At 45.7% G+C, this 26,310-nt stretch overlaps 2 protein-coding genes across 7 annotated transcripts in view; one reads left to right on the forward strand and one right to left on the reverse strand.

Annotated features, from left to right (window-relative positions):
* Window positions 1-541: 541 nt before the first annotated feature.
* LOC115649328 (catenin alpha-2-like) lies at window positions 542-18,945 on the forward strand. 6 transcript variants are annotated; one of them, XM_030558209.1, is made up of 9 exons: window positions 542-823; window positions 1,702-1,866; window positions 5,672-5,887; window positions 6,606-6,789; window positions 8,583-11,885; window positions 14,216-14,407; window positions 15,315-15,487; window positions 16,997-17,114; window positions 18,287-18,945. In XM_030558209.1, the coding sequence occupies exons 1-9, from the start codon at window positions 792-794 to the stop codon at window positions 18,482-18,484; spliced, it is 4,581 nt and encodes a 1,526-aa protein (XP_030414069.1). In that variant the 5' UTR covers window positions 542-791; the 3' UTR covers window positions 18,485-18,945. The 6 variants fall into 6 exon arrangements, with proteins under 6 accessions (XP_030414069.1, XP_030414070.1, XP_030414067.1 ...); XM_030558210.1 differs by having other exon boundaries at window positions 543-823; window positions 1,518-1,866; XM_030558211.1 differs by lacking the exon at window positions 542-823 and adding an exon at window positions 3,494-3,527 and having other exon boundaries at window positions 1,778-1,866.
* Window positions 18,946-20,811: 1,866 nt separating this feature from the next.
* ZC3H6 (zinc finger CCCH-type containing 6) overlaps window positions 20,812-26,310 on the reverse strand; it is a 64,048-nt gene continuing 58,549 nt past the window's right edge. Inside the window, 6 exon segments of the mRNA XM_030558215.1 lie at window positions 20,812-25,348; window positions 25,351-25,407; window positions 25,410-25,625; window positions 25,628-25,822; window positions 25,825-26,203; window positions 26,205-26,309. Coding sequence (XP_030414075.1) covers window positions 25,056-25,348; window positions 25,351-25,407; window positions 25,410-25,625; window positions 25,628-25,822; window positions 25,825-26,203; window positions 26,205-26,309 — 1,245 coding nt within the window. The 3' untranslated portion in view covers window positions 20,812-25,055.

Raw genomic sequence — 26,310 nt, forward strand, 5'->3', positions numbered from 1 at the left:
GTCCGCCGCCTGGCTCACGGGCCCGGGACCCGGCCCCTCCTGCCATGCCCGCGGCGAGCTCCTCCCCGCTGAGCTGGCGGGCCGGGGGCGCAGCGCCTCTGAGGGGGCCAGTTTCGGGGGGCCGGTGCCCCCAACCCGCCTCGCTCAGCGCCGCGTATCCGCGGGGTGACTCTGGGCCCCGCTCGGGGACGGGCTGACGGGACGATTGCGGCGGCGGCCGCAGGCCTCGGCTGTGCTCGGCGCTGCACAAGGGGCGGGGGGTGGCGCGCGCGCTGGGGAAGGGGCGGGACCCTGGCGCGCGCTGCGGCCTCCCCCCGCCCCGGACCCGGAAGCGTTTACGACAGGCCGCTCGGCCGGAAGTGACGCCGTGGCCGGCGGGGTCTGTGCGGGGAGCCCCGTGTCCGCTGACGGCCCCGGCCGGGCTGAGAGGCCCCGGGCCGCAGGCCCCGCTGTGCGGCCGCCCGGCGGGCCCTTCGGGCGGGGAGCGGCAGCGGGCCCGCCGGGGGGCTCGGAAGAGCCGTTAGTGGGCCCGAGCGGGGCCTGGCTCGGTCCCGCTTCCAGCTGAGGGATGTGACCGGGGCGAGCGGGCAGCGAGTGTGAACCGTCCAGCGGGGGGGGGGGTAATAGGAGCCTGTGGGAGGAAAAGACCCCAGCGCGGCCTGTCCCTGTTCCATCCGGTCCCCCGAGCTCGGGTCAGAGCACTGCCCTGCTCAACCCAGCCTGCGTGGTCAGCCCTCAGGGGCCACCCAGGGACCCCCTGGTCCTGCTGGCGAAGGCGGGGGCTGGACTCCATGACCCTCGGGGGCCCTTCCAGCTCCATGGGGTCTGTACAGCTCCATAAATACTAACTGAGGGGAGAAATGAGGAGATGCTCAGCACTCCCGGGAAAAATTAAAGGGGAGGGGACTTGCCCCTCTCCCCAATGAATAAATATCCTAAAGAGGCTCCCTCGGCCAAGAAGGAGACTCACTCGATACCAGCACCACATGGCCTTGTGCCCAGAAGCAGTTTGATTCCTCCTCTTCCTTAACTATCCCCTGAAGGCCTCCTGCAGAGGTGATATAGTAACAGACCAGAGAGCCATTCTCCGGTCACAGTGATGCAACACGTCAGTGCAATAGCTCATCCCTGGCTAGGAGACTCCTGGGTGCTCAGTTCCTACCCTTTAAGCCTTTGGTTTCTGCCTCCACTGCTCATTCAAGCATTTTCTCTCGATTGTTGTAGCTGTATTCCAAATTCATTTTGAAAGTAGTAAGATGTCTCACTTCGCTCTTGGCCCCATGTCATATGCTGGGACATTTCAGCTTATGCTGCTATTGACCTGCCCTGAGATTGGCACATGGTGTTCTTCCTACCGACAGTTCTATCTCTCATGCTCTCTGGCTGTTGGAGAACTCAGAAAGAGAGTGGAAGTTCAGGAATCCTAAAAATAAATGCTACTTCAAATGTAGCAGTCACTGCCTATGCCCCATATTGTCCACTAACCTATAAGCATAAAGCTTCTCTCCCACTTACAGGATATCCTGCAAACAAAATCCCACTGTGGGATGGTTGCTGTGGAGTGGAATACAAAAGACATGATTTATTAAGGAATAGTTGCTTACTCAATGTTCGTACTAAGAAAGGTTATAGAGAGAACTGGGAAAGGTCTGGGCAAATACCAGATATTTGATTTTCCAACATCTCACTGTGCTCTACCAGCAATGCTGCTTCTGAGGAAGAGAAGAGTATGGGACACTTTGGGTACCAGGATGCCCCTGGTAAGATTCACCTGGAGACCATGATGAAGGAGCTTCCAAATCGCCATGTCCTCTTGGCCCTGTACCTCCTCACCAGCTGCTCCTCTTGCCCACCTCCGTCTCTGAGGTAGAGTGCTCCTCCCCCCCCATTAGATAGATTCCCAACAATTAACATATTCCTAACCAGGGTAGTGGCAGTGTCTTGAATTAAACTGTTAAAAAGGGCACCCACACACATACCACCAAACCAAACCAATTTCCCTTTCTCAGGAACAGCCTGAAAACTTGTTAGAAGTTTTCGAAATATACTGAGTAGTTGAAAGGTTTGAAAAGATACGTACTTATTTCTTTGCTATGTATACATACAATCCCCCCCACTCTATACAGTAACAATTGCTTCTTGGGGGTGAAGCCAGGCTTTTTGGTTTGATAGCCCCAGACAGTGGGTGTGACTAGGATACTGCACTGCCCGCTGAGTGATGGTGTCAGAGTGCCACACAAAAATATCTAGCAGCGTCAAGCTCCTCCCCACTCCTGTACAAGCCCCAAATCTTCCCCTACAACAGAGACCCCAGTTCAAAAGATCACTGGATGTTGTTCCCCAGAAGGCTTGAGTGAATGAAGACCCATCTCCCAAATGCATGAATGCACCAGCCGAGTACGGTAGGGGGAGTGGAGGGAAATGGGCTGCTCACCTGCCTGTAGTCAAGGGTCAACTGGAAAGGCAAGAAAAAGAGACCAGAGTAAACCCTGGCCTTGTCTGAGCTCAGCCCTCCGCTGGCTGCTGCAAGGTGGGGCGGCCTGGTCTGGGGCTATGCACAGCTCAGACAGGGCTTGCTTCAGTACTAGCCCGGGAATGCCTCTGCAGACAGGCAGCCGTTACCCCACAGGGCTCGCCACCCTCTCCCTGGACATGAGCTGGCATGAATTCCCCCAGGCTGGGGCCAGTTACAGCTCCCTGCATGGCTGGTCTCAGAGCAGTATGGTAGGGGGGTTACAGGGCATCCACAACTCAGCCCCTCCTTGCTGCTCCACTCACTTTCCTTTGCTGGGATCTCTGTGTCTCTCTCTTGTTCCCTTGCAGCAGGTCTCTGATTGCCCAGACCACTCTCCCCAGCACCTGTTTCTGCTGTTGCCAGCCTGCTCAGCCTCACTGCCCCCCGATCTGGGTGGGATAAAAGCAGGTGCACAGCCCCTGTTCTCCCTGTCTCTGGAACCAAGGTCAGGGGAGCTCTCCCCCAGTGTGCTAGGAGGATGGGAGTTTACTGGGGGAGGGGGGGACTTATTCCTTGGCAAGTCTGCATCAGGGCTGGGCCCAATCTGGCCACAACCAATGACTATTGGGAACGTCCCCGTTGCTGTACAGCTGCCTGCTTCATTTTTCACGTCAGCTACAATAGGAATTGGGTTGCACTTATGAATGGGGGCATTGTTCCCCCTGCATTTAGACACATGGTTCTCTCACAGAGGGGAGGGGATTGAAATGAGAATAAGTAGCTGAGACATTTCCCCACCATAGCCGCTCACTGACCAGCGCTGTGCTTGTTGCTGGGGGTTGTGGAGTTTCTACTAGCTCCGTGCTTAAAATCGGTGGGAGGGCTAGTTAACACTACCGCCTCTGATGTCAGCACAGCCATCAGCTGACTGCCTGTAGCTATGAGACCCCACAGCAATACTAGCTTCTCGTTACTTGTAAAGAAGTGCACACCACCTATTGAATTGCAGCTTGTAATGTTACCTTAATTAAACTGCAGTTGGAAAACCAGTGGAAACACATTTCACCACAAGGTAAAGTGAATTTAAGTTTTTCTGTCCATTATGTGTTGAGTTGTGTGCCTGGATAATAACAACAAGGCCTCACAGGTGTCTAATAACCTTTACTGTTAATTTCAGAGAGTGCTTTCAGGGGGGTTTTGTACTTGATGTGGTTCCTGCTATAAGCATAGCTTTCCTGTATTTATAATTTACAGCGGAAAGCTGTTCAAATGACAAGATCACCTGAGACAAGCAAAGTAAAATTGCACTAATCTGTATTAAAAACATTTTAATGTGAAGTACATGGTACATCACTGAGAGCGCTATCAAAACGACTTAACTGCCACTGTAACAGTGTTACTAGAATAAAACACTTCTTGTTTTTTTATTGATTAACTTCATTGTCACACAATGTGGTTTCATGTATTATACACGATCATCATCAGAGTCTGCACGGGGCAGAGGTGACAAGCACATATTTCTAATTCCCCTGTAAATTTCGCTTTGCTATTCAGTTATTTAAGGCACCTGTGGTACTCTTACATTTTTTTAAGGGGAAGGGTTGATAGATTCTGAATATTCAGAATCTGTTTAAAATAGAAGATTCAATAGAAATAAAGTAATTGTAACAGACCCCAAGAGTCAGATTTAAAAATGATCACGTACAGCTGCATTCAAAACTAACCTCTGCTCATACAGAGTGGGTAAATGAACATCTAGCTGTCCAATTGGCATGTGCAAATGCTTGCCTGTGTACAACCAGTGTATGCAAAATTAGCATAGTTTTGGAGGTGAATTTGAAGTCTGAAACCATGAGACAGGCAGGTGATGAATAATTGTAAGGGTCTTAGTGCAAACTCTAACTTTGGCCAGTCGCTGGAGCATTTCACTTCCATGCAGTAGCATGATTTGGGTGGTTTGTGATGAGATTATTAGGTGGAGAGGAAACCTGAGGCTGCAGAATTAAGCTGGAGCTCTCCTGAGACTAGATAGGGTTTTCCCACAAGCTTTTTGGCATGCCTGTGTCAGGTCAGGCTGCTCAGACTGCAGGAGCAGCTGGGAAGTGTCTGATCTTTTCCATTTCTAGTCTGGCAGTAGGAAGTGCAGCAGCCCAGGAAAGTGAAAACTAATCAAGGGGAAATAGTACAAACTCAAAGGGGTGGTTGGGGTTACGTTTGAATTTTGAGTGGTGGAGCAAGTTGACTCTTGTTTCATCTGAGCCATTTTGACTAATAAGCTGACATTAACATGCTGGGCCAAATTCACTACTGATGTAAATGGGTACTGACATCAGTGGCGTGCATAAGACCCCCAAACATTTAATGATGCCACATACCAGAGCCATGCCTGCAACAGGGGGCGCTCTCTTGCCACTCTGGCACCTCCTAGTGGCCTATTTGGGGATTAGCTCCTCACATGCTCTGACAGCTCTTCCTGTGGTTCCTCATCCCATCACTTGCTCCATGGCCTCTCCCATGCTCTGGGAGCTGCAGCACTTTCCTCTTCATGGTTTAACCCTCTGGTCAAGTCACAAACAAGACCCCCCAATCCTGGGGTATTAACCATCTCCTTCCAAACCATCCCTGGGAATCCCAAGATATGCTGCCCCTAATATGCCACTGCTAAAGTGGCTTGTAGGGGAACCGATGCCTACCCTCTACAATGGCTTCTAATCCAGGGGCCCTCCTCCAGCAGCTCAGAACTTTCCTCTCCCAGCCCTTACTGCTCCCCACACTCCTGAGACAGGCTCCTGCTCTCCCCCCTTGTACCAGGGAGTGTTTCTCTAGCTTCCTCACTGTGGGCCCCTTCCCTGCTGCCAGCTCCCAGCTTTATAGACACCACCCCTGCCCCTGCTCCTGCCCAGGTGAGCTTCATCCCCAGTTCACTCTCACTGCCTCCTCATTCTCCTCCAGGTACAGCTTATGGCTAACTGGCCTCTTTTTCCTGTATTAACCCCACCAGAGCCAGTGCGGGGTGCACACCCCATCCTCTGATTGTAGAAACAGCTTGCAGCAAAATTGGGGACAATGCAAGAGCGTTGTGAGACTAAATTCATTAATATTCCCAAGGTTCTTTGAGATGTTTGGCTGGAAGGTGCAGAGTTAGTGCATTCTGTTGTTAATTAATATTACTGTATTGTGGAGATGAATCTTTAATTGCGTGTCTTCTGTTTGTAGCCGAGAAGCAATGGAGCCTTTTTATCTGTATGACATCAGGGCTGTAACCTCCAACAAAACCATTGAGAGAATTATTTCACCCATGGCAGCTCAACTTTGTCATTTAATGATAGCAGCCGAGTGGGATGGGGTGAATAACGAGCGCCTAGCTGAGTTAGAAAAAGCTGCCGAAGAATTAGCCAAAGCTACTGAAGAACTTGCTTATGTTGCAAGAAGGTAACACTGCGTTTTAAAGAGAGCAAAATGAAATTCCATCTGCGTGTATGTATGTACAAGTGTTACAGGTGGAGCAGGCACGGACACCTGTAGACCACATTTCTCTTGTTGCTCTTTAATTTATCCGTTTGTTCCAGGCATTCTGGTTCCCTGCGTTTTGATTTGAAGTGCCTCACACACTGGGATATAGGCATTCTAGTTTTTAATTTTTGTCTGTGTCCGTAGTGTTGCTTAACTCTAGTCTGCTGCTTTCTGGAAGATGTCTCTGGTTTTTAACTCCTCGGCTGCAGTGCAGCTGTCATTTCCAGCCCCTCCTTTACTAGCCACAGAGATACCGTCATGGTTAGTTGACCACCTAGTAGATGCAGGGGAACAGTTAGTATGGGATGGGGTGCAGGCAAGCAGGGAGGGGGTTCCCCTCTTACTGGGAGGGTCCATTCTACCCCCAACCACACACTCATGGGACTGCTGTTTAAAAACCAGAACATTTAATTAAGGGGAAGCACAATTCCACCCCCTCCTCCCCTGCCCTATATCTGCTTACCCTCCAGAGAGGTCTGTTCATTAGGAGCCAGTTGTATCCTGCCTGGTCAGGATGTCTGGCTCCTCTCTGGAGTAGCTTTCCCAGTCCCATACAGTCCCAGTCCCATACAGCGACGCGTTTCATTAAAGGCGTCTGTGTGACCTTGCGTACCTGAGATCAGCATCCTTCTGCCAGGGTGGCTCACGAGTCCAACGATGAGCTGCTGGCTGGGGAGATGCTGCCTGCTGCCAAATCTCTCCTCGCGTCTGGGAGAAGCATCTTACTGGTGGCCCAGAAACTTCATATTCAGCCAGACGTTCAGAGTCATCAGGAGGAACTGATTCATTCAGCAAAGAGAGTCTTAATGGAGACTGTAAAGGTGAGTGTAGTGCAGCTGTGTCATTTGCATGCTATAAATACACTCCTCCTCCACTAACCCTTCATTCCCTCCCAGTCAGGGCGGGTGCAAGGATGTTTCTCGCCCTAGGCGAAACTTCTACCTTGCGCCCTCCCCCCCACTGTGCCCCCGCCCTGAGGCCCCCCCCCCTCGCTGCAGCTCCCCACCCCCTGCCCCACCCCAGCTCACCCCTGCTCTGCGCACGAGCCCCCCGTCACTGCTTCACTTCTCCCACCTCCCAGGCTCGTTGCGCCAGTCAGCTTAGACGCTGCAAGCCTGGGAGGCGGGAGAAGTGAAACAGCCATGGCGTGCTCGGGGAGGAGGCGGGGCAGGGGTGAGCTGGGGGGCAGGGAGTTCCCCTGTGTGCCGCCCCCCCCGTTACTTGCTGCAGGTGGCCCCCCCCGCTCCCCCCTGGCCCAGCTCCCTCTGTCTAAATGCCAGCGGTGACCGGGGCAGCCAAAGATCCGGCCGTTGCGGTCGCTGCTGAAGAAAATGGCGCCCCCCCCCAATCCTAGCACCCTAGGCGACTGCCTAGGTCGCCTAAATGGTTGCACCAGCCCTGCTCCCAGCAGCTCTGCCTTCTCAGGGGAGATCTGCACAGTGGCTAATTTCTGTGTTTTCTGGAATGGGATGTGTGTGGAGAACAAGGTTGTGGTGGGGAATGAAGATCACCTGCCGGACAAGTCTGCCCTGTCCTGCCCACCAGGAGCATCCGTAGAGTTGCCAAACCTCCAGGATTGGCCTGGAGTCTCCAGGAATTAAAGATTATGTTGTGTGATGAAACCTCCAGGAATATGTCCAACCAAAATTGGCAACCCTAAGTGTCGGAGAAATGATAAAGATGATAGCCTCTGGCGCTCTTGGGAGGCAAGGCACTGCTAAGTACCCCCATCGCACAGGTGGGTACCAAGCGCTTGTCTACACAGAGCGTGAGTGTGTGGCAAGTGGTGCAGAGTAAAGCTACAGAGCACTAACTGGCTGCGTGGTCCCCACTACTGTGCACCAGAAGTTGCGCAACGGTGCTTACCACAGATATTTTAGTGCATAGAGCAGGGACCGTATGGCCAGTTAGTGCATGGCAGGCTAGTGCACTCTGGATGTACCGCCCAACTGGCACACACTAAGCCTCAGTGTAGACAAGCCCTTAAATTACAAGCTCTTTGGAGGTGGGACTGTCATGTTACAGGAGTGTAGAGCCGCCAGCATAATGGGGCTCTGACTCGCCACACACAGAGTATGTTGTAGCTCTTATATGGTCCTTTTCATCTGCAAACCCCAGAGCAGATGAGCCCTATAAAAGAAGGGCTGTGTTGGTACTTCCATTCTACAGCTGAGCCAATGAGGTGAAGTAGTTTGGGGTTGTGGGTCAGACACGACACTGGGAATTGGGAGATTTCTGGTGTGACCTCAGACAAAGTCACTTTACCTCTCTGTGCCCCAAGAGTGGTCAGTAACGCTTCCCTCGTTTTGAAGAGCGAGGAGACGCTGTGATCATCACTGCTCATGTAGTGCTGAGATGCTCTGTGGGTGTTTTTGTAATGTCACAAGAGTTCTGTACCCTCAGGTTTCAGCACTATCAATCCAGTATCACTCACCAGGAGCACTTTTATTCTCAAATTCACCTAGACAGATGTTATCAACGCACACAGGCATTTTAAACACAAAGCCAGCAAGCTGAAAATGACAAGTACGTTCCTAGCAGAAAGAACAGCACAGATCTTGGGAAATGGTCAGTGGTTCCTTTTTTGTGACCTTTGTTCTGATTTATCAACTAGATCCTCCAGCTCGAAGATGATGCTGTAGTGACGAGCATTACCCAGGCCGCTCATTGGCTTCGGGATTGCCTGACTGCACTCGAGTTTGCAGGAGACATGCCAGCCCTGCTGGCAGCTTTCCGTGACTTTTCAGAGTCCTTGCTCTTGCTGAACAATTTGACAGAAAGACACATCCAAGCGCTCCGAGATTCTCCTCCTCAGAAGTCTTTGGCCCAGACGCTGCAGTTCCTTAGGAAGTGTGTCCCGATGTTGCATGCTGCAAAACACAGTCACCTGAAGCACCCCCAGGACCAGCAAGTGAGTGGTTCCAAAAACTACATTTTCCATTTGATGAATAGCACCATAAAGGAACTGATTTCCTTGCTGACAAACACCACCAGAAACAAGGAACTTCTGGAAAGAAATGGGCTCTTTTCCCAGGACCTGAGCCAGCTGCTGGGCCTCCTGTTCAACCCAAACCCTGCTCACCTAGCTGAGGGCGAATTCAGTTTGTGTGTGGAAACAGTGATCTTCCACTGCATGCTTTTAGCTAACTCATCAAGGCCAAGTATTAAGCTGCAGTTGATAAAGCACTGCCATCATCTCCTAATGCTCAAGAAAAGCATTTCCAACTATGGCAGCGTAATGGAGGAACTGCCAGCACAAAGCCAACTAGAATGTAACCTAGAAGAGAAATGTCATGCGATGAGAGTTGAGGTGGAGATTCTTGATCAAACCATGCTCACTGCTGTTTTGTGTCAGATTCTGGACACTTTCACAGACATTCATGAACCCCTGAAAAGGTTAATGGAGGCTGCACTGGAACCTACTACTGTGCAATATTCTCCTGCGGGAGAGGATGGATTTCTAAGAAAACTTCAGCCTCTTATTACTGCCTTCTTCAGTCATGCTCATCAGATGCTCAAAGTGGCAAATTTTGTTCTGGCCCGGTGCACCAACCTCAAAATCTTTAAAGAAATTGAAGATCGTGTAGACTGTTTAAATAGACTCCTTGCCACGGTGCCTCTACTCCTCACGGAAATGAGCAAAGATCCTAATAAGATTAACATCCAGGAACAACTACAAACCTTCTATCAAAGATGGGCTTGGACAACAGAAAGCTTGTTAGCGTGTGTCGATGAGACAATCAACTTGCCCGAATTCCTCGATCTGTCTATTCAGGAAATGGCCGATCACGGACAGTGTTGTGAACAAGAACTAGAGAGTCAGAACTCCGGAAGGTTTTCTTGGCATGCTGCGCATATGACCAGCCGAGCTGCTCGCGTGATCCAAGTTACTAACAGATTTGTGGATAAAGTCAGAGATCCCATTTTCAAGAATGGTTTGTTAGTTTTAGTTAAGCAACTGGAAATCTCCATTCTGGAAGTGAGAACTGCTACTAGCCACTGTTTAGAAGGCATCTCTTGTCTACAAACTAGAAACGCATTTTCAAAGAGAGTAAAGCATCTGATGGACTCCACTCGAAACGTCAGAGCGGGGCTGGATGAGTCCAATCATCCAGATATTCTGAGTCCGCTTCGGGAACAAATTCGGAGCCTTGACATTCCAAAAGAGCTGTGTTGCTTTTCAGCCCAGGACCACATAGAGCTCAGACCACCAGCTGTCATAAAACAGAGCCCTACTCACAATACTGAATTAGTGGAAGAATTTTTAAGTGAACAGCTTCCGTCAGCCACCTCTCCTCTTGAGATGCTTCCAAGAGCAGGTAACTTAAACCCAGGAAGAGTGGATTTACATCCTGTGATCAATGAATTCATCACTGCAGCAAAGAAACATGACATGACTGCTGTAAACACTGCTTGCTGTGGTTTACTTGAACTTTCCGACTGTTGTGTGGATGCAGCTCAGGAAGCCTTACCAATTGTCAAGTCGCCACTCCTGGAAAAGCTGACCCACTACAGAAAGATAGTTCTATTAACGCCATCTGTTATTAGCTTAGCTAGGGAGATAGGTCCAAACCCAGTTTCCAGAGCAGACAGACTTCTTCCAACAGCTGTTTTGTTATCAGAGAAGATTTGTGAAACTAACCAATGCCTGGTGGCTGTGGCAGGCTCTTGGTACAGTCTAGTCCAGCAGTTGTTCTGCACGGTAGCTCCAGCAGACTTTCTGAAGAGCAAACAAACTTTGGATGAGATAATGCAGACGTTAGCAACAGTTGTTCAGCTAGCAGCTGATGTTGCACATACAGATTGTAAAGAGGAGTGCACAATAGTTCCTAAGATTCAGGAAAGGTTTGTACGGGTCCAAGCAAAATTCACACGTGCTCAGACTAATACAAAGCATTTACTTGAAAAGGCACTGTCTTCTGACTGCTTCCATTCTCACCAGGACCATCTCGAGGGGATCTGCCTTCTTTGGTCTGTCAGCATTCAGGTGCTCCTGAGTGCTGTGGATCAGTTCACAGGACGAGATGTTTTGTTCTTAGGTGAATTGAGGAATACAATGAAGCACAAGCTTCGCTTGCGGGATGTCCTGGCAGCTGTCTCTGAGAGCTCTTTGAGAATACAGGAGGCAGCCCGGCTGTCCTATCTTGCCTGTGCTGAACACAGCGTGCAGCGTGACATCCTAGCGCTCCGGGAGGAGGTAAAGGTACTAACTGAAGCTCTGCTGCAAGTGGTGGATGTTCTGTCTGTCGCCCCAGTGCCTGCTACAAACTTGTCCATTCGTGCTGAGCTGCTCCAACGAGAGCTTGCTGTGAGAGTGAAAGCACTTCTGCTCCTCCTGACCAGCACCAATCGGGAGTACACGAGGGTCATCCAAAGCATCCTCATACTGGCTTGGCCTCCTGCACGTGCCCAGGGAGGTGACGGAATGATGGTTAAACAGGCAGGTCAGATAATGGCAAATGTCCAACTGGTCAAGACCACCATAGAAGATGCTTTGGAGAACACAGCTCATCTAAAAATGCGGGAAAGCCTGCTCTCCCTGACAGACCACCTTCTCCTCCTTACTGCTGAGCTGCTAGGAAGAGCTGGTGAGCAGCTTCAAAGCCAGCAGGACAAGGAACTGGTCCAGCTAGACTACATTGCATGGGAGTGGTCTGCTAAAGCTCACTATGTGGTGACACAGCTTCAGTCACTGAAGGACATTGATAAAGCCGCCTTGGAGCTCATTAAGCAGTGTTTACAAAACAGCGAGTCACGTGCTGTTGCAAACCAATGTCATGGCAAAGCAGAGCTCTCCCCAGCCAAGATACCCAGCACCAAACACCAGAATCTCACACATCAAGCCAATTCAGCAAATGCCTGGCCTACCATGAGTGAATCCAGAGGTTTAACTGCCAGGGATGCATTTGAAATCATGGTATAGTAGATCTTAGCTATTTATCTCTCTCTAAAGTGTGACAATTGCATTTCACTGCTTGCCCAAGAGTCCCATGTCTTGATCATTTCAGATTGCTTTGGTTTTTTTTTAAATAAAATTATACAATGACTTGGAGTTGTGGCTGCACAGAACCATCTTCCTCTCTCGCTCACTGTCTCTGTTGCTTCCATATCCTACGAGCAGCAGAACTACATGCAGTGAGTGTCCCCTATAGCAGGGCTCAAGATTACCTAGGTGTAGTAGCACCACAGTTACTGGGTTAACGAGGTAAGCCGGCTGATTGCCTTGTACTTCACTTAACTCTGATGCAAAACTGTGTCGGAAGCTGGAGTTCACTGGAAACCAGATTTTATATTGGTCACTTGTGATGGACAAATACATTTAAAATAAACCAAATACGAAAAGGTATCAGCACTAGTCATCTGTTGGTATTTCCAACTAGCTCTGAGAGGCTAGGCACAATGTAAAAAATTTGCAGATTTTTTTCCTGAAATGGAGATAATTGCAATTAGCAAAAAAGCCCTACATGGGTGCAGATGTACCAGTGCTGCTGTGCATCTGGTGAAGACGCTCTCCCACTGACATAGAACCGGTGTTGCGCAGGAGGGATGTCTTTTTCACACCCCTAAGCGATGTAAGTTAGATCAACTTAAGCAGTAACGTAGACCTGCCCTTAGTGAGTGGCTAGCACATTCTTCTCCAGTTGTTTGAAATAGCCAGATCTTTTGAACTGCACAGGGGATGCCTGACTGAAGATACTGGGAGCACAGAACATAGAGTGAACATGCAGATTTGCAGAATGAAATTGGAGGCTACCTCAGTGGTACAGATCAGACTTTTTTTTTTCTTTGAGGGAAGTGAGGGTGTGGGGAAGAGAGGGCCTGAATTTACCACAGCAGAAGTTCCACTTATATATATTCCTCCTTGTGTCAAGTAAAAAGAAAAAAAAGGGGGGGGGGAGGGAAGCAGGGATCTCAAAGGGTCTCAAGGGAGTTAGGCACATGAGTTGCACTGAATGTCAGCAGGGGCTGGGAGCCCCACTCCCAGCAGCCACTTTTAAAATCCTTGCCCAGGAAGACAGGCAGGGCACCTAGAATTAGCTTGTGGCCACATACAGTTTCATCAGCCGTGCAATATGGGGCTGATGCTGTGCCCTTTAAAGTCCCTGGGTATCTTTCTATTGACTTCGAGAGATGGCTGGAAGGACTTCTGAGTGCTGGAACAAGCCGCTCAGGTGCCAAGTTAGGGCTGACGCTTGAAAGTGACGAATATGGAAGGTCTTGCCCAGCTGACTAGGATTTCCTTTGGGCTTCGCAAAGGGCGGCTGGGTGCTGTGCATAGTTTGAGTAATAGCTGTTTGAATGTAGTGCGAGAATCCTGCACCATGGAATGTGCTCCATGCTGTAGTCTTGCTATGCTGGTAAGCAGGATGCTTGCTGCCATTTCTGCAAAACATGTAAATTTGGACATCAAGTCATTTGAATAAATCTTCCAATCTTCAGCCTTTGTGGGTACGACAAAAGACAAGTCTGATGGCTAGGCACAGCTGTGGGATTCCTGCAGCTATGCCTGCCCAGCTGTGGGAACTCTCTGCGCAGCTCTTTATGTGGCAGTTACATCTGCTACCCCCTAAACTCGCTAATCAACTCTAATTTTCTCTTGTACTGCAATATTCCACCCAGCATCCTGCTGAGCATTTGCAGTTGTTTGGGCAGGAGGGAGGATTGGACGGGACCTGGCCGGTAGTGCTTCTAAACCACATAAAGCCAATATGATGCGTTAGTCAGGCAGCGTGTGGGAGGCTGCCATTTTCAGCTTCTGAAAACTATTCCTTTCAGTTGCAGCAGGCATTCACACATTTCAAAATAAACCAGATAAAATTGGTTTAGCTCACAACTAACTGTCAGCTCCAATGAGGATGGTCTTTGGGGTGCAAGTCAGAGGATAATATGAGGAGATTGTTTAAAGAGACATACGGGTTTAAAGGGACCCCTGGGGTAGCTAGACTCAGTCCAGTGGAAAGCGAGGACTGAGGCTTGGCTTACTGGATGGGATGGAGCTAGGCAACGTTTCTGTTTGTTTTGCTTAGTAGAAATGGTTCAAGGAATAAACCTGTAGAACAAGCTCAAGAATATGCATGTGCAAAAATTCAAAACATACCCATTTCCTACATTAAAAAAGTATTTCTGCCAAAAAGGGACTGTCTAAACTCTCTTCATGACAGCACTTTGCCATGGACGTCAGTAATGCAGAGATGGTAAAACGGAAGGTCGGTTGGTTGAGGTGAATCTGTTTCACTGTCTTCACAGCTCCTGACTGACTCTCCAAACGACTCCCACTCCACTAGCAGCGAGCAGGGCAAGGAAGCCACTCCTGCTGCCCTGCCAGAGGATGCTGGACAGTGGCAGGATGACAGCAATAAAATGTCCCAAGTCACCAAGGAAATGGCCACTGGGATGTCTCACATGGCACTGTTTCTAAAGAGGAAGGGACCAATAACGGTATTGCCAGCAGTTATAGGATGGGAGGAAATATTTCACTCGGTAACCAGAGCCAGCTAAATCCTCCAAGCGCCCATCTGTGGTGATCACAAATGTCTGAGCCACATTGTAGAGACAGCACAATGCCTCAGTAAGTCAGAAAGGGGGTGTTATGATGAGAAGACTGAACACGCACTAACTCCTGTGCACACCCCTAGGAAGACTCAATCAATGTCCGTTTCATTTAAAACAGGTGTAATAGCATTAGTGTGAGTGTATCTGCAATTCTCTGAAAAGAATTTCCTCCAAAAAAGAGAAGAGGAAGGCAAGGAAGATTATTCAGCCCCTTTCCCCTGCTATTTCAATCTATTCATTGGCTCTTGGAACTATTACCCTCCCTCTTCTACCCACAGGCCTGCTGGCTGCTGAAGTTTGGGGCCCAAAGTCTATTTGCAACTCCAGTTCTTTGACGGAGTTTGGCATATCAAACAGTCCACAATGTAGCTTTCACAGAGCAGGTTAGAAATGGCGGAATGAGCCATGAATTGCTGCTGCAGTGGCTGCAATTCGGATGTTGAAAGCACTTTAAAACTATCCTGTTTTCTCCATTGGCCTCTGAACCATTCCCACAGGTCTCTTTATGATGTTTGTTTGCCCATTAATATCCCCACCCCATGCCCATAAGGGGCATTAGGAAGTTTGTGGGTGTTTCTGTTGTGAGGCCCAGCTTTGCCCTCTTGGGAGTTGATACATGCATGTGACATCATCAAACCTGACACAGCTGGGCAATCAGTGTCCTCAGCCAGGCTCCGATAAAAGGTTCTGTTGTGCTAACATGTGCTAGTGCGAATAAGACAACAGTAGGTTTTACATCCATTTTATGGCAAACACCCCCTCTCTCGCCTGACTTCTTTTGATTTAATTTTAGACCAAAGAGCAGCTCACTGCCTGTGCTAGTCAAATGGCTTCCAATGGGCAAGTGTTTGTCAGATTTGGCCACCTGATTGCAAAGAACTGCCTAGATGAAAGATGTGCAACTGAATTGCTGTGTGTCACTGAGCAAATCCAAACAATCAGCAACCAGCTCAGAATTATTTCCAGGTAAACTGAAGGTTCAAAGCATATTCTCTCTCAAGGCTGATGTGTGTGTTAACTCCTTCTTAAAAAGGGATTTTAAAGGACACTGCTGACTGTCTGTCTTGTTCCTATTTGCATATGGCACCAGTGGTAGGCGTCTAGTTACCTGGCTGAAGACCGTCTCTGCCATGAAGAGTTTTCCTTTTTGTTTTACCTTCTTACAAGCTGAAAAACAACATATCCCCTGGTTTTTGTTCCACATCCTAGTTAGGGTGATCCCTGCTACTGGCTGCCGAGTCAGCAGAGTGAAGGCATTTTAACCAAAGTCCTATTGAGATCAGTATAACTATCCTATTTGTAGTTTGTTTCTGAATTACGGATTTTTTAAAATAGTTACATATTTCTATTCATGAAGATTCCTCACCGACTTCCACTTTTCAGCACGTGGCATGGTGGGGTCCACAGCCCGCAGCAGCGTCCCTTTAAAATCAGTGCGTGTGCATGACGCGTCTCTACAGAAACGACTCCTATAGCAGACAATAGGGAGCCTCTCGTGAGCAGCACATCTTACCCTCCCATGCAGTGTTATACACTGCTGTGCAGAACTGAAGGTTCCACTCCCATCTCTTTCCACTTCTAAAATAGCCCAGTGCTAAACTCTCTGTCTGTCTTGAGAGCCCAATCCTCCTCCCAGCCAGCTGGTGCTGAGCCACCTCTGGGCTTCAGCTGAGCCTAGAATAAGCCTTGAGCTAATGTTTGAACAGCTTTCTCCAGAGCTAACACTACTTGTGCTAGGAGGCATGTATGTCCCCTCTTGCTCTCAGGCTTCCGCCATGCTACGTCTGCCTGGAGGTTCTCTGGCTCCTTGCAGTTAATTTTCCATTGACACTCCGAAACCCAGTGTGAGGTGGGCACCTGTGTCCCTTGGGCTCCTTGACCAATGAGTGCCATGCCATTGCTGGCTTTCTGGGGTCCTGAATATCTCTGCATAGCTCTCTGTGCTAGTTAAACAGAGCTCAGAGGCATCTCCCCCATTTCTTCTTGCCACAGTCTCAGTGCTTATGTCACCCTCATCTCCACACTCTGAGCACACAGGCTAAGTGCAAATAGCAGCAATAGTTTTCCTTTGTCCCCCTTTGGCCGGAAGGACCACTGCTGGACTGGCTCACACTGGGTGATTGAGGGAAAGGGTCTGTAACTAGGCACTGGCAGCAGTATCATTGGGCATTCAGGCTACAGCAGGTTTCAGCATTGCATTTGCTACTTCTCCATTCTGGCTACTACTGCTCCTGCTTTTATTCTTTTGCTCTCCCTACAACGGCTTTTTAAAGCTGAAAATCTCTTCTGTAGTCAAAACTGTTCCATGAGCATGGGCCAGCGGTACTGGAGCACTTTCCTTCCACATGTATCAGCTTGTTCTATGACCTTCCTAGATCCAGGAAGCCCTCAGCCAGCCGTGACTCTAGAATGACAGTATGTAGTCACTTAGCAAGTTGTGTAATGCTTTCTCTTTAAATTTGTAAATATTTTAAGGGTAAAAGCAGCAACAGCAGGGAGTAAGTGCTCTGCTGAACTACTGGTGAACAATGCACAGAATCTGTTTCAAGTGGTCCTACAGTCCCTGAAGGCAGCAGAGGCTGTGTGCGTCAAAGTAAGTGTGCACTGGTATAGGTCAGTAGTTCCCAAACTTGTAACAACCTGTGAACCCCTTGCAACAAAATGTCAAGACTCCTGAACTCCCTCCTAAAAATGAGTATTTCCAGGTATTTTCTCCTTTACCTGAGTATAAATTATAAAAGCAGTGATCTTGGAAATATAAAATTTGTTTTTATGATATGCTTATTACACACTATTTTAATTATTTATCATTACATTATGAAAATGGCAACCTTCTTCCAAGATCTCACTTTCGTAACTTGTATCACTTTGAATAAGCCTGTTATAAAACAAGGCTCCTATGTTCCATCAAGGAGTATCAGACGTGAAACAGCATGAAGATATTTAAGAAGCCAACTCAAGGAGGTTCTCCTACACAAGCATTCAGGGCTTGAGCAGTCCAGGCAAACACTGCACATTACAACAAAGCTTAAACTTGTTCTTCATAATAATTTTAAAAACAATACTAGCTGCCTATTTAATTTAAAAAACAGCAAAAAATATCCACCTCCCTTTCCATTTCTTATAAGGAGTCTTGAAGTTTAAATCTCCTCTGTGTGATAGAGATGCTTGCTTTGATCTGCTTAGCTCTTGGAAGTCCAGGGGCTCCGGGCAGCTGCCCGGGGTCCCTAGGGACAACTCTGTCCACCATTACAGAATTTTTCCCTGAGAACCCCCTGTAACATTTCACGAACCCATTTGGGAACCACTGGTATAGGTCAAGATTCATTCAAAAGGCAAGTGCTGGAAATAACCTGTAAACCCTCTTCAGTCACTGATTTCCAGGACACAGGGATTTTTTGTTCCTAGATTATGACTTTGCTTTTGGCTGTATTAAAACAAATGCTGCTTGGCTACACCCCATTTATTAAGCAATCCAGCTTGCTCTGTATCAGTGACCTGTACTCGTTATTTACCAGCCTACAGATCTCGGTCATCTACCGATTATTTTCAGCAATGATTTCCCTTTCTTCCAATTAATTGATGAAGATACTGAATTGCGTTGGGCTAAGAATAAATCCCTGGGGGCCTCACTAGCTGATTCCCCATTAACAACTGTGTTTTCAGCTCTTATCATTTAGGCCCCTTTGTACTGTAAGAAATTTTAAACTCCTTTGTCTATCCAAGTATATTAATGTGTGTAATTATTTTGCTTCCTTCAAACAGGGTTTGCGAAAGCCAGATCCTGACTCAGAAGCAGCAGAGGCAGCTGCCTTTTGTATTCAGTGGAAGAAAAAGCTGTTGTGGCACAGAGTCAAAGAAACTTTAAACTCAGATAGGGATGAATTCGGACTTCGCAGAACACGTGCAGGGTGTGAACCCACCCTTACAGCTATGGTTCAGGAACCATCGTCTCAGAATTAAGAACTATCTCCCCTACCCCCAAATTCCAAACCTGTTCAATAACCAGCCATGGAGTAGGAGGGGGCCTCTGTCATTGATCCCTAACTCTTGCAGGAAATGACATCACCAATGGGGAGGGACAGTAATGCCACTTACCTCCTTAGAAGCTAATAATGCTGCCCAGGAGCAAGAGAGACCTTCACAAATAAGTGACATTAGCATATATAGTCTGGAGGCCCAGGCTGGTCATTCTTGGCAATGAAGCAGCCCCTGTATAAAAAGCAACAACTGTGTTATTTTAATAGAAGTGTTCCTTAGATACTTATCTGATGTGGTGTTGTAAAGGAGTAGCAAGGTATTCCAATGCAAGATTTTTGTACCCATGTACCTTTTGTGCAAGTGAAAAGGCTACAAAAATGTACTTAAGTTGTCAAGATAAATTTGAAAGAAAAAATGACCAATAAAATGGGATTTAAGACAAATTTTAGTAATCAAAAGATTTCTGACACAAATTATCACTGTTTTATTTTAAAAGAAAAATTCAACTCATACAAATGGTCTGACACAAATTAATATGGCTCATTACTTAAAGAGTGTTAGCCTTGTGCGTTGTATTGATAAGTTCATAATTATTCATTGACACAATTTTTTTTAATAATGTATTCATTATAGCAGAAGCCAGGTAGACTATTGCACACCATCATGTTAGCAAAACACTAACACTCCTCAGCAATGGGCAATATGACAGTATATGTGTCTAGCCTTTGTTAACATATTTGCTGAATGCTACATATCTAAACCCGAACCATTTGCAGTCTCAGACTCATATGGATTTACACTGGCCACTTTGAGGATTGTAACAGTCCTCACCACCAGCACACAAACAAGCCTGTGTGCAGGCCAGGCTCCACACTGAACAACAAGTGGACTGACAGAACACAGGTCAATACAAAAAGCTCCAGATTAAGTGTGGTATGCCAGAAGTGGAACATTGGGTTTTCTAGCTTTCCCTTGTCACATCATTTATCGTACTCCATGGGGACCTCATCTTCCCTGAGACCTTCGGTATACTGTGGTCTATGCATTTTGGAGCAAGGCGTACAGGTTACTGGCTGTTACTTGGGGCACATTTACTAGATATGACATGAGAGATTTTCAAGAAAGTCAACCATTCCTGAAGAGGTCAGTTTGGCCTGAAGAATGGCCTTTCTAACCATTTACTATCTCCAATCAGCTTTTCCTTCCTTAGAGGTTTTTAAGGTCAGGCTTGACAAAGCCCTGGCTGGGATGATTTAGTTGGGGACTGGTCCTGCTTTGAGCAGGCGGTTGGACTAGATGACCTACTGAGATCCCTTCCAACCATGATATTCTACGATTCTAGACTTGCCATTTCCAGATAAAGTGCACCCAGAATAATGACAAGTGCTTTGTCTTCCCCATACCCAATAGGCCAGGTCCACTGCATCTGTATGGTTATGGTGAAAAGGGGTTGATCCACAATGATCACTGGAACTTGGCATGGGTTTAGGTGGTGTACAGCATTCCTTATCACATTCACAGCATGACAAATCATTGCCACAGACTTGGAATCATCTGAAAAATGGGGATGAGGAGGAGTGGTGGCTGGGGTGAACTCTGGCATTGACTGTTTGCTAGCCTGGGAAGTGGCCCAAGAAATGTCTTGATCTCCATTGAAGATAACCAGATTTGCTGCCTGCCGTATTTGTTCAAGCCACCTGCACTCTCCTTGCAGGGCTTGGGTAATCAGTTGGCGTTCAGTCTTGATTTCAACATTTTTGGCACTGGGTTTCTTTAAGATGAATGGAGGGACAAGTGTGTAAGACTCAGGAAGTGATGAGATAGTCTTCTTCACTTATGCTGCAGTCTCAAAGTCTGGGGTGGGAATTCCACAGACAATTGCCTCCACTTGAGTACTGGGATGTTGAAAAAGTGATTTCCCCTAGTTCCATGAGAGGAGCATGTTGCCGTGGTGGAGCATAGGATTGTGGTCTATGCTGTGTGTGGCAGGAGTAGTTAACAGACCATCATGAAGCTTTAGAGGACAGACTACATTCTCATCCTTGAAGTGTTGGCATGCACTATTTGCCATGCTGGCACAAGTGGCTGACACGCTCTCATAGGAGATGGACAATCCAAGTTTAAAGAAGGTAGCTACTGGATCACTTATTCATGGCTGTGCATGAAGTGTAAAACCAATGTAGACTGGTTAAGAGAGACAAGGTTTATTGGATGAACTTCTGTTGGTGAGACAAGCTTTCCAGCTGACCCGAGGAAGAGCTCTGTGTAACTCAAATCCTTGTTTCTCTCACCAACAGAAGTTGGTTCAATAAAATATCACCTCACTCAGCATGTGTCTCTAATATCCTGGGACCAACATGGCTAAAACACCACTGCATATGTCGATTGGTAGAGGCATTTATTGAGCTTTGTTGTGGTACAAATTTTCTATTCCTTTGTGGCAATGGATGTTGCTGTGGTACTGCAATAGTAGTGCCAAAATAAGGGTAGTTGGATGAATGGAAATTTGTTCTGAGTTTTAAATGTTTGGACCATCCAATATTATGGACATCAGTGCCAATAATCACTCAGGAACACATTTTGCTTGGCATCCAGCATCAAATGATCCAGTAAATTGTTTTCAATTTAAACATGTCCCTTTGAATAATTTTTGCTGTTTGGGACAGGTGAAGTGCTTCTTCGTCAGTCTTCCTCACGTGCTTTTCGGAGGGGACGTCCAATATTCTGGTTGATCTGCAATGCATGAAAGGATATGGGATTTTAGTTCTGCACTGTGAATCTGCACAGCCAGTGTCACCCTCCAGCTGTTCTAATCTAGCTGTACAGAACCTTGTGAGGTCTGTTATTTTAAAGATTTCAGCCACATCTTCATTCAACCTTGTCTCTTCAACGTATGCTATCAGTTCAACAAAGGCAATTCCATGCAACAAATTCTCTGTGTTGCTTTGCTTGGTTTTCTTCTCCCTGACTTTGTTGTAGAGAGAGACCAGACATGTTGTATGATATATTGCCTCTTGGGCCGTTAAGTCTGCTGCATTTAGTTTTGCAAACAAGCACTGATTTTGCAGCTGAAGTATAAACTTCCAACTAGCCCGACTATCAATGCTGAGGGCAGGAACTTCATGGAGGTCTTCTGAAAGTATGTTCATTTCACAAAGAATGCCTTTTTTCCCCGTTGGTCTCTTCAACGTATTTCCTTTTCAGTCTGAGCCACAACTTTCTCAGCTCCCTCCACCCCAGCCCTTTTAAGTTTGGTCCTGTTAAACTTCATGTAGCAAGATTTGTGCCAACATCAATTTTTTTTGTTCAAAGTGTTTTTTCAATACCATCAGCATAATCTGCATATATCTATGGATAAGAGAAATGGAAACATCTGATATTTTCTTCTAGAGTTTGATAGCCAGATCCAGCACACTCTCTTTTTGATTCTGCTGGATTAATCAACTCTGCATCTGTCTCTTTCTGGCATAACACTTACTTGCCGCAGTCAGTAGAGGCATGAGATGTCTCTGTTGATGGAGATGACTCTCGAGCAAGCGTATATCTTTTTAACGTTTGAAGCACTTGCAATAGCCAATAGTAATCTAGTATCTTTTAGCTACTGTGTAAAGTTAATATTAGCCAATCACCAAGCAGCTTTCACACAACCAAGGTAGCATCTGAAAGAAAAAAGGGCTATGTGATGCAATTCTGCCAAGACTACATTGACAATCAAAATTAGTAAAAAAACGTGTTCACCAATTTTAAGGTCATGGGTTGAAGCAAACTCAAGAATACACCCCTTGTAAGTCCAACTGTAAAACAATATTATTTGCCTATTAAGACAATATTATGTTAGCTTTGGCAGATATTTTAAGAGTAGGCAATGGCCTCATATCTGAAAATCTTTATTAGGCCATACCCTGAGACTGTGGCAAAATTCATGCTTTTATCACAAAACCCACAATTCCATTTTTAAAAAAACCCACAAATCTGATCGGCTAATTTAAAGACCACAAGTGATGGAGAATCCATCACATTACTAAGCGAGCTGTTTTGATGGCTAGTTACACTTGCCATTAAATTTTTTTCATTTTCATTAAATTTGAGCCATTGGCTCTTGATATGCCTTTATCTGGTATTAAAGAACCATCAGATATCTTTTCCCTGTGGAGGTATTTGCAGCTATGGCTAAATCTCTAATAAGTTAAATAGGATAGGGTCCTTAAAGGTGTCTCACTTTAAGGTGCTATCCTCAAATCATTCTGGAAGATCTTCTCTGAACCCTCTCTAGTTTTTCAACATCTTTTAAAAACCATGGACAGTAGAAATGGACACAGTACTCCAGTAGTGGTCTCATTAATGCCATACAGAGATAATATCACCTCCCTATTCCTGCAAGATATTCTCTAAGTATAGCATGAGCCCATTTTACTACAGCATCACATTGCAAGTTCATATTCAGTTGGTTACCTACAATAACCCATAAGTTCTTTTCAGAGTCATAACTTTCCAGAATACAGCCCCCATCAGGTGGTGTGACCTATATTCTTTGTTCCTAGATGTAAAGCCTTGCATTTGGTTGTATTAATATGCATATTGCTCAACTTCCCTGAGCTTACCAAAAACTCCAGGTTACTCACCTGTCCAAGTAATTCTTTTTAACTACCCCACCAATCTTTGTGTCACCTGCAAACTTTATACATTTGTATTATTTGTATTTTTTCCAGATAATTAGGTACTGAACAGCACTTGACCCAACCACCAATCCCACTAGTTGATAACTCTGAATTAACAACTGTTTTCAGATCTATGAGCATGCCAGCTTTTATCCATTTAATATGTGTATTTTGATTTTTAATAGAACTACTTATTCATACAGCATTAAGTTTCAGAAATTAATCAGGAAATCAAATTGAAAAGTGAAGTTCTGTTCATGAAGTTAAGATAGCTAGTTACAGCACTTGCATGGAATACTGCTTTCACACAGGCACAACAGACACTTAAAATAGTCATCCGTGATCAACATTAAGGTGTTATCTCAGCCATGACATGTCCTAACTAAGCCAAACACCACACTAAATGGAAAAGGAAAAAAGCCCAACTAAGAGGAGATATAATGAAAGGGAGTAACCCAAGTGGGCTGGAGCCATGATTCCTGCAGCAGTGAAGGCATCAAAATCTAGTTTTTTAAATAAAACAAAAACCAATCAACTAGCTATACAACTCAACTATATACAAAAACAGCCCAAAGAGAGGAACAAAGGAGACAATGAGGACAGCTATGATCTGAGCCTGCTACTCCATGAATGCTCAAAGGAAATCCATGATACTGCTGGACACTCCATACGGAGTGTGTCATTGTGCGTAACTATCTACATATTTTAGTTTATATAAACAAACCAACTCCACCTCCCAAAAAACCCCAACCCTCTCTCTTACTAAAGGTCTGACCCTGAACCCATGACTGAGCTAACACTCCCTTTGAAATTAATGAGAGTTTTGCCTACTAAAGGACTGCAGAATTGAGAAACAAGTTCTTGTGGCTCCTGAGTATAATACAGCAAGTTTAATCATCATCTCTACTTCAGACTTGCTCCATTACTGTTTTCCATGTGTGTAACAATCTGGTATTTTAGAAGACTTATCAATTTAACAGCGACTACCAGACTTTGATTGTATCTTTTAATTTTTTGTTAAAAATGTGATAAGACACAATGAATACAAGTACTGCAGTTACATCAATACAAAAAAAAGCAATACAAATTAAGCAGCTGAATACAAAAATACATTGAAATACATGAACACCAAAATGTAAGCTATCGCACTAATTCAGAATTGTGTATGCATGAAAAATTAAATAAACTTTTTTGTATTAGACAACTTAGGTATTCTCCACTTTAACAGTAATGTTCTTCTAGTTATGTACTTCACAATTTCTTCTATATACAGTATAGAATAAAATACTTTAAAAAGATATGACATTTTAACTCCTCAATATGTGATAGGTATCTTTTACACTAAGAATATTGACTGCACGAATAAAACAATGCCTTACATCAACTGCTCTGAAAAGGAGGATCAACATTTTCCTTTTACTTCTTTTATGTATATTTCAGTTAGTAGGTTTGGCTTGATAAGTAAGACAATTCTTGTCTGAGTCTCTCTCACAGTAATGTACATCATATTGCTTGAATCTATACAATCATACAAAAGTGGCAATCATAATATCTAAATGTTGATTATGAAAGAGACAGCTTACACATATACAGGTCTTCTGAGTTGAATTCTAAATGACTTATTTACAATGAAAGTGCTTTTATCAGATCTAACATGATAGAGAGTCTTTTCTACATGTCAATTATTAGTCTCCCTGAAATTGGAAAAGTATTATATAGAAAATACTGTGCAAACACTATAGCATACTGTGAAACTGCATGTGGTTCCGAGATTAGCAGCTGAAAAGTGTTGATAATTATAATTTAAAAATAAATAACGCAAATAGGTAAACCAGTTACAAAACAGCAGAAAACTGCAATATTCACAACTGTAAAAAGACTTAATAAAGCAATTGCTAACAAAATGGTGAAGCAGTTGGATCAAAAGTCTTGAAAACATCTTTTAGTGACTTATCATCAGATTCCCCACTTGGATCGTTATCTTGCATTTGATTGATCTGTCCAGGCTGTCTGACTTGCCTTGGATCACTATACTGTGGTCTGATCAGTCCTGATAAAGCTTGGATAGGAAGATTATGCACTGCTGGTGCAGTACTGGAGTGCTTAGCCTGAGATTTATTGATGCTATTTGCTTTTTCTAAATTGGCCTCTGCTGACCCTTCGGTATTTTTATCCACATTTGGGCAGACTTCTGTGGCAACATGTCTTCTGACAGAGCAGATTCATTTTTGCTAGTATTTTTCAAATACTTTTTTTCTGGTTCTCTCCATTCTCTCCTGAATTAACTGGCACTGGGTCTAATGAAGCTGAACTGTGGTCTCTTGGATCATACAAACTAATACCACTAAGTATTGAGCTTGGAGTTCCCAGTCTAACACCTGTTGATGACAGTTTGGGTGCATAAGGAGGCAGAATGTCTGGGTCAGATTTACATATTACAGCTTCTGAGGGCTGGGATGAACCATACCAGATCTAGTTAGACGAGGGTCAAATTTTGGAAGATGAGAATCCTTTGTGATTCCATGGTGAGTATCTGTACTAGACAGTCTGTGGAGTCTGGGATCAACATTTTTTTGTAAGCGAGGATCTCCTAATTTGCTTGAACTACTGGCATGCAAATCTGCAGACTGATCCAAAGAACCACTTCTGCTTGTTATATTATTTTTGCTTTTGCTGCCAGTCTTGGGTCAGCTGGCATTGCATTTGGAAGGGGATCACTTTTTAAATTACGTAATTTATTAAGCCTCTGGTCAGCTATAAGTGGAGGAAGAGGTAAATTAATTGAAGACACCGGGTCAGGTTTAGGCAAGGGTATTGGAAGTAGATCTTCAGGAGCCCATACAATATGTTTAGCAAAGTTTGGTTTGGTCAGGATAATATCCATTTTAATGTGGCTAAACTGTCGAAGCTGAGATCTTGGATCCCTTAATGTTACACCAGGTAAAGGTTCCAAAGGTATTAGAAAAGCTCTCTCTCTCAATTCTCGTTCTGCATCCTCTTCATCATCATCCATTCCTTTTTGCTTGACCTTAACTCCAGTGGGGTGCATGATGTAAATCTAACTTTGTTCCACTAACAGAAGAACTTGCAAGACCACTTTCATTAACCTTTAACATTCTGGGATCCCGTGCAAGCCTTGGGTCAAAAGAT

This window comes from Gopherus evgoodei, chromosome 3 (assembly GCF_007399415.2).
Source record: "Gopherus evgoodei ecotype Sinaloan lineage chromosome 3, rGopEvg1_v1.p, whole genome shotgun sequence".
In the NCBI taxonomy this organism is placed as follows: Eukaryota; Metazoa; Chordata; order Testudines; family Testudinidae; genus Gopherus; species Gopherus evgoodei.

Coding starts and splice junctions, on each gene's coding strand:
- LOC115649328 (XM_030558207.1), top strand. CDS start 2,422: ATGGGCTGCTCACCTGCCTGTAGTCAAGGGTCAACTGGAAAGGCAAGA. Junction 2,994..5,671: donor TCCCCCAGTGTGCTAGGAGG/ATGGGAGTTTAC, acceptor TTCTGTTTGTAG/CCGAGAAGCAATGGAGCCTT. Junction 17,115..18,286: donor CAGAGGCTGTGTGCGTCAAA/GTAAGTGTGCAC, acceptor TCCTTCAAACAG/GGTTTGCGAAAGCCAGATCC.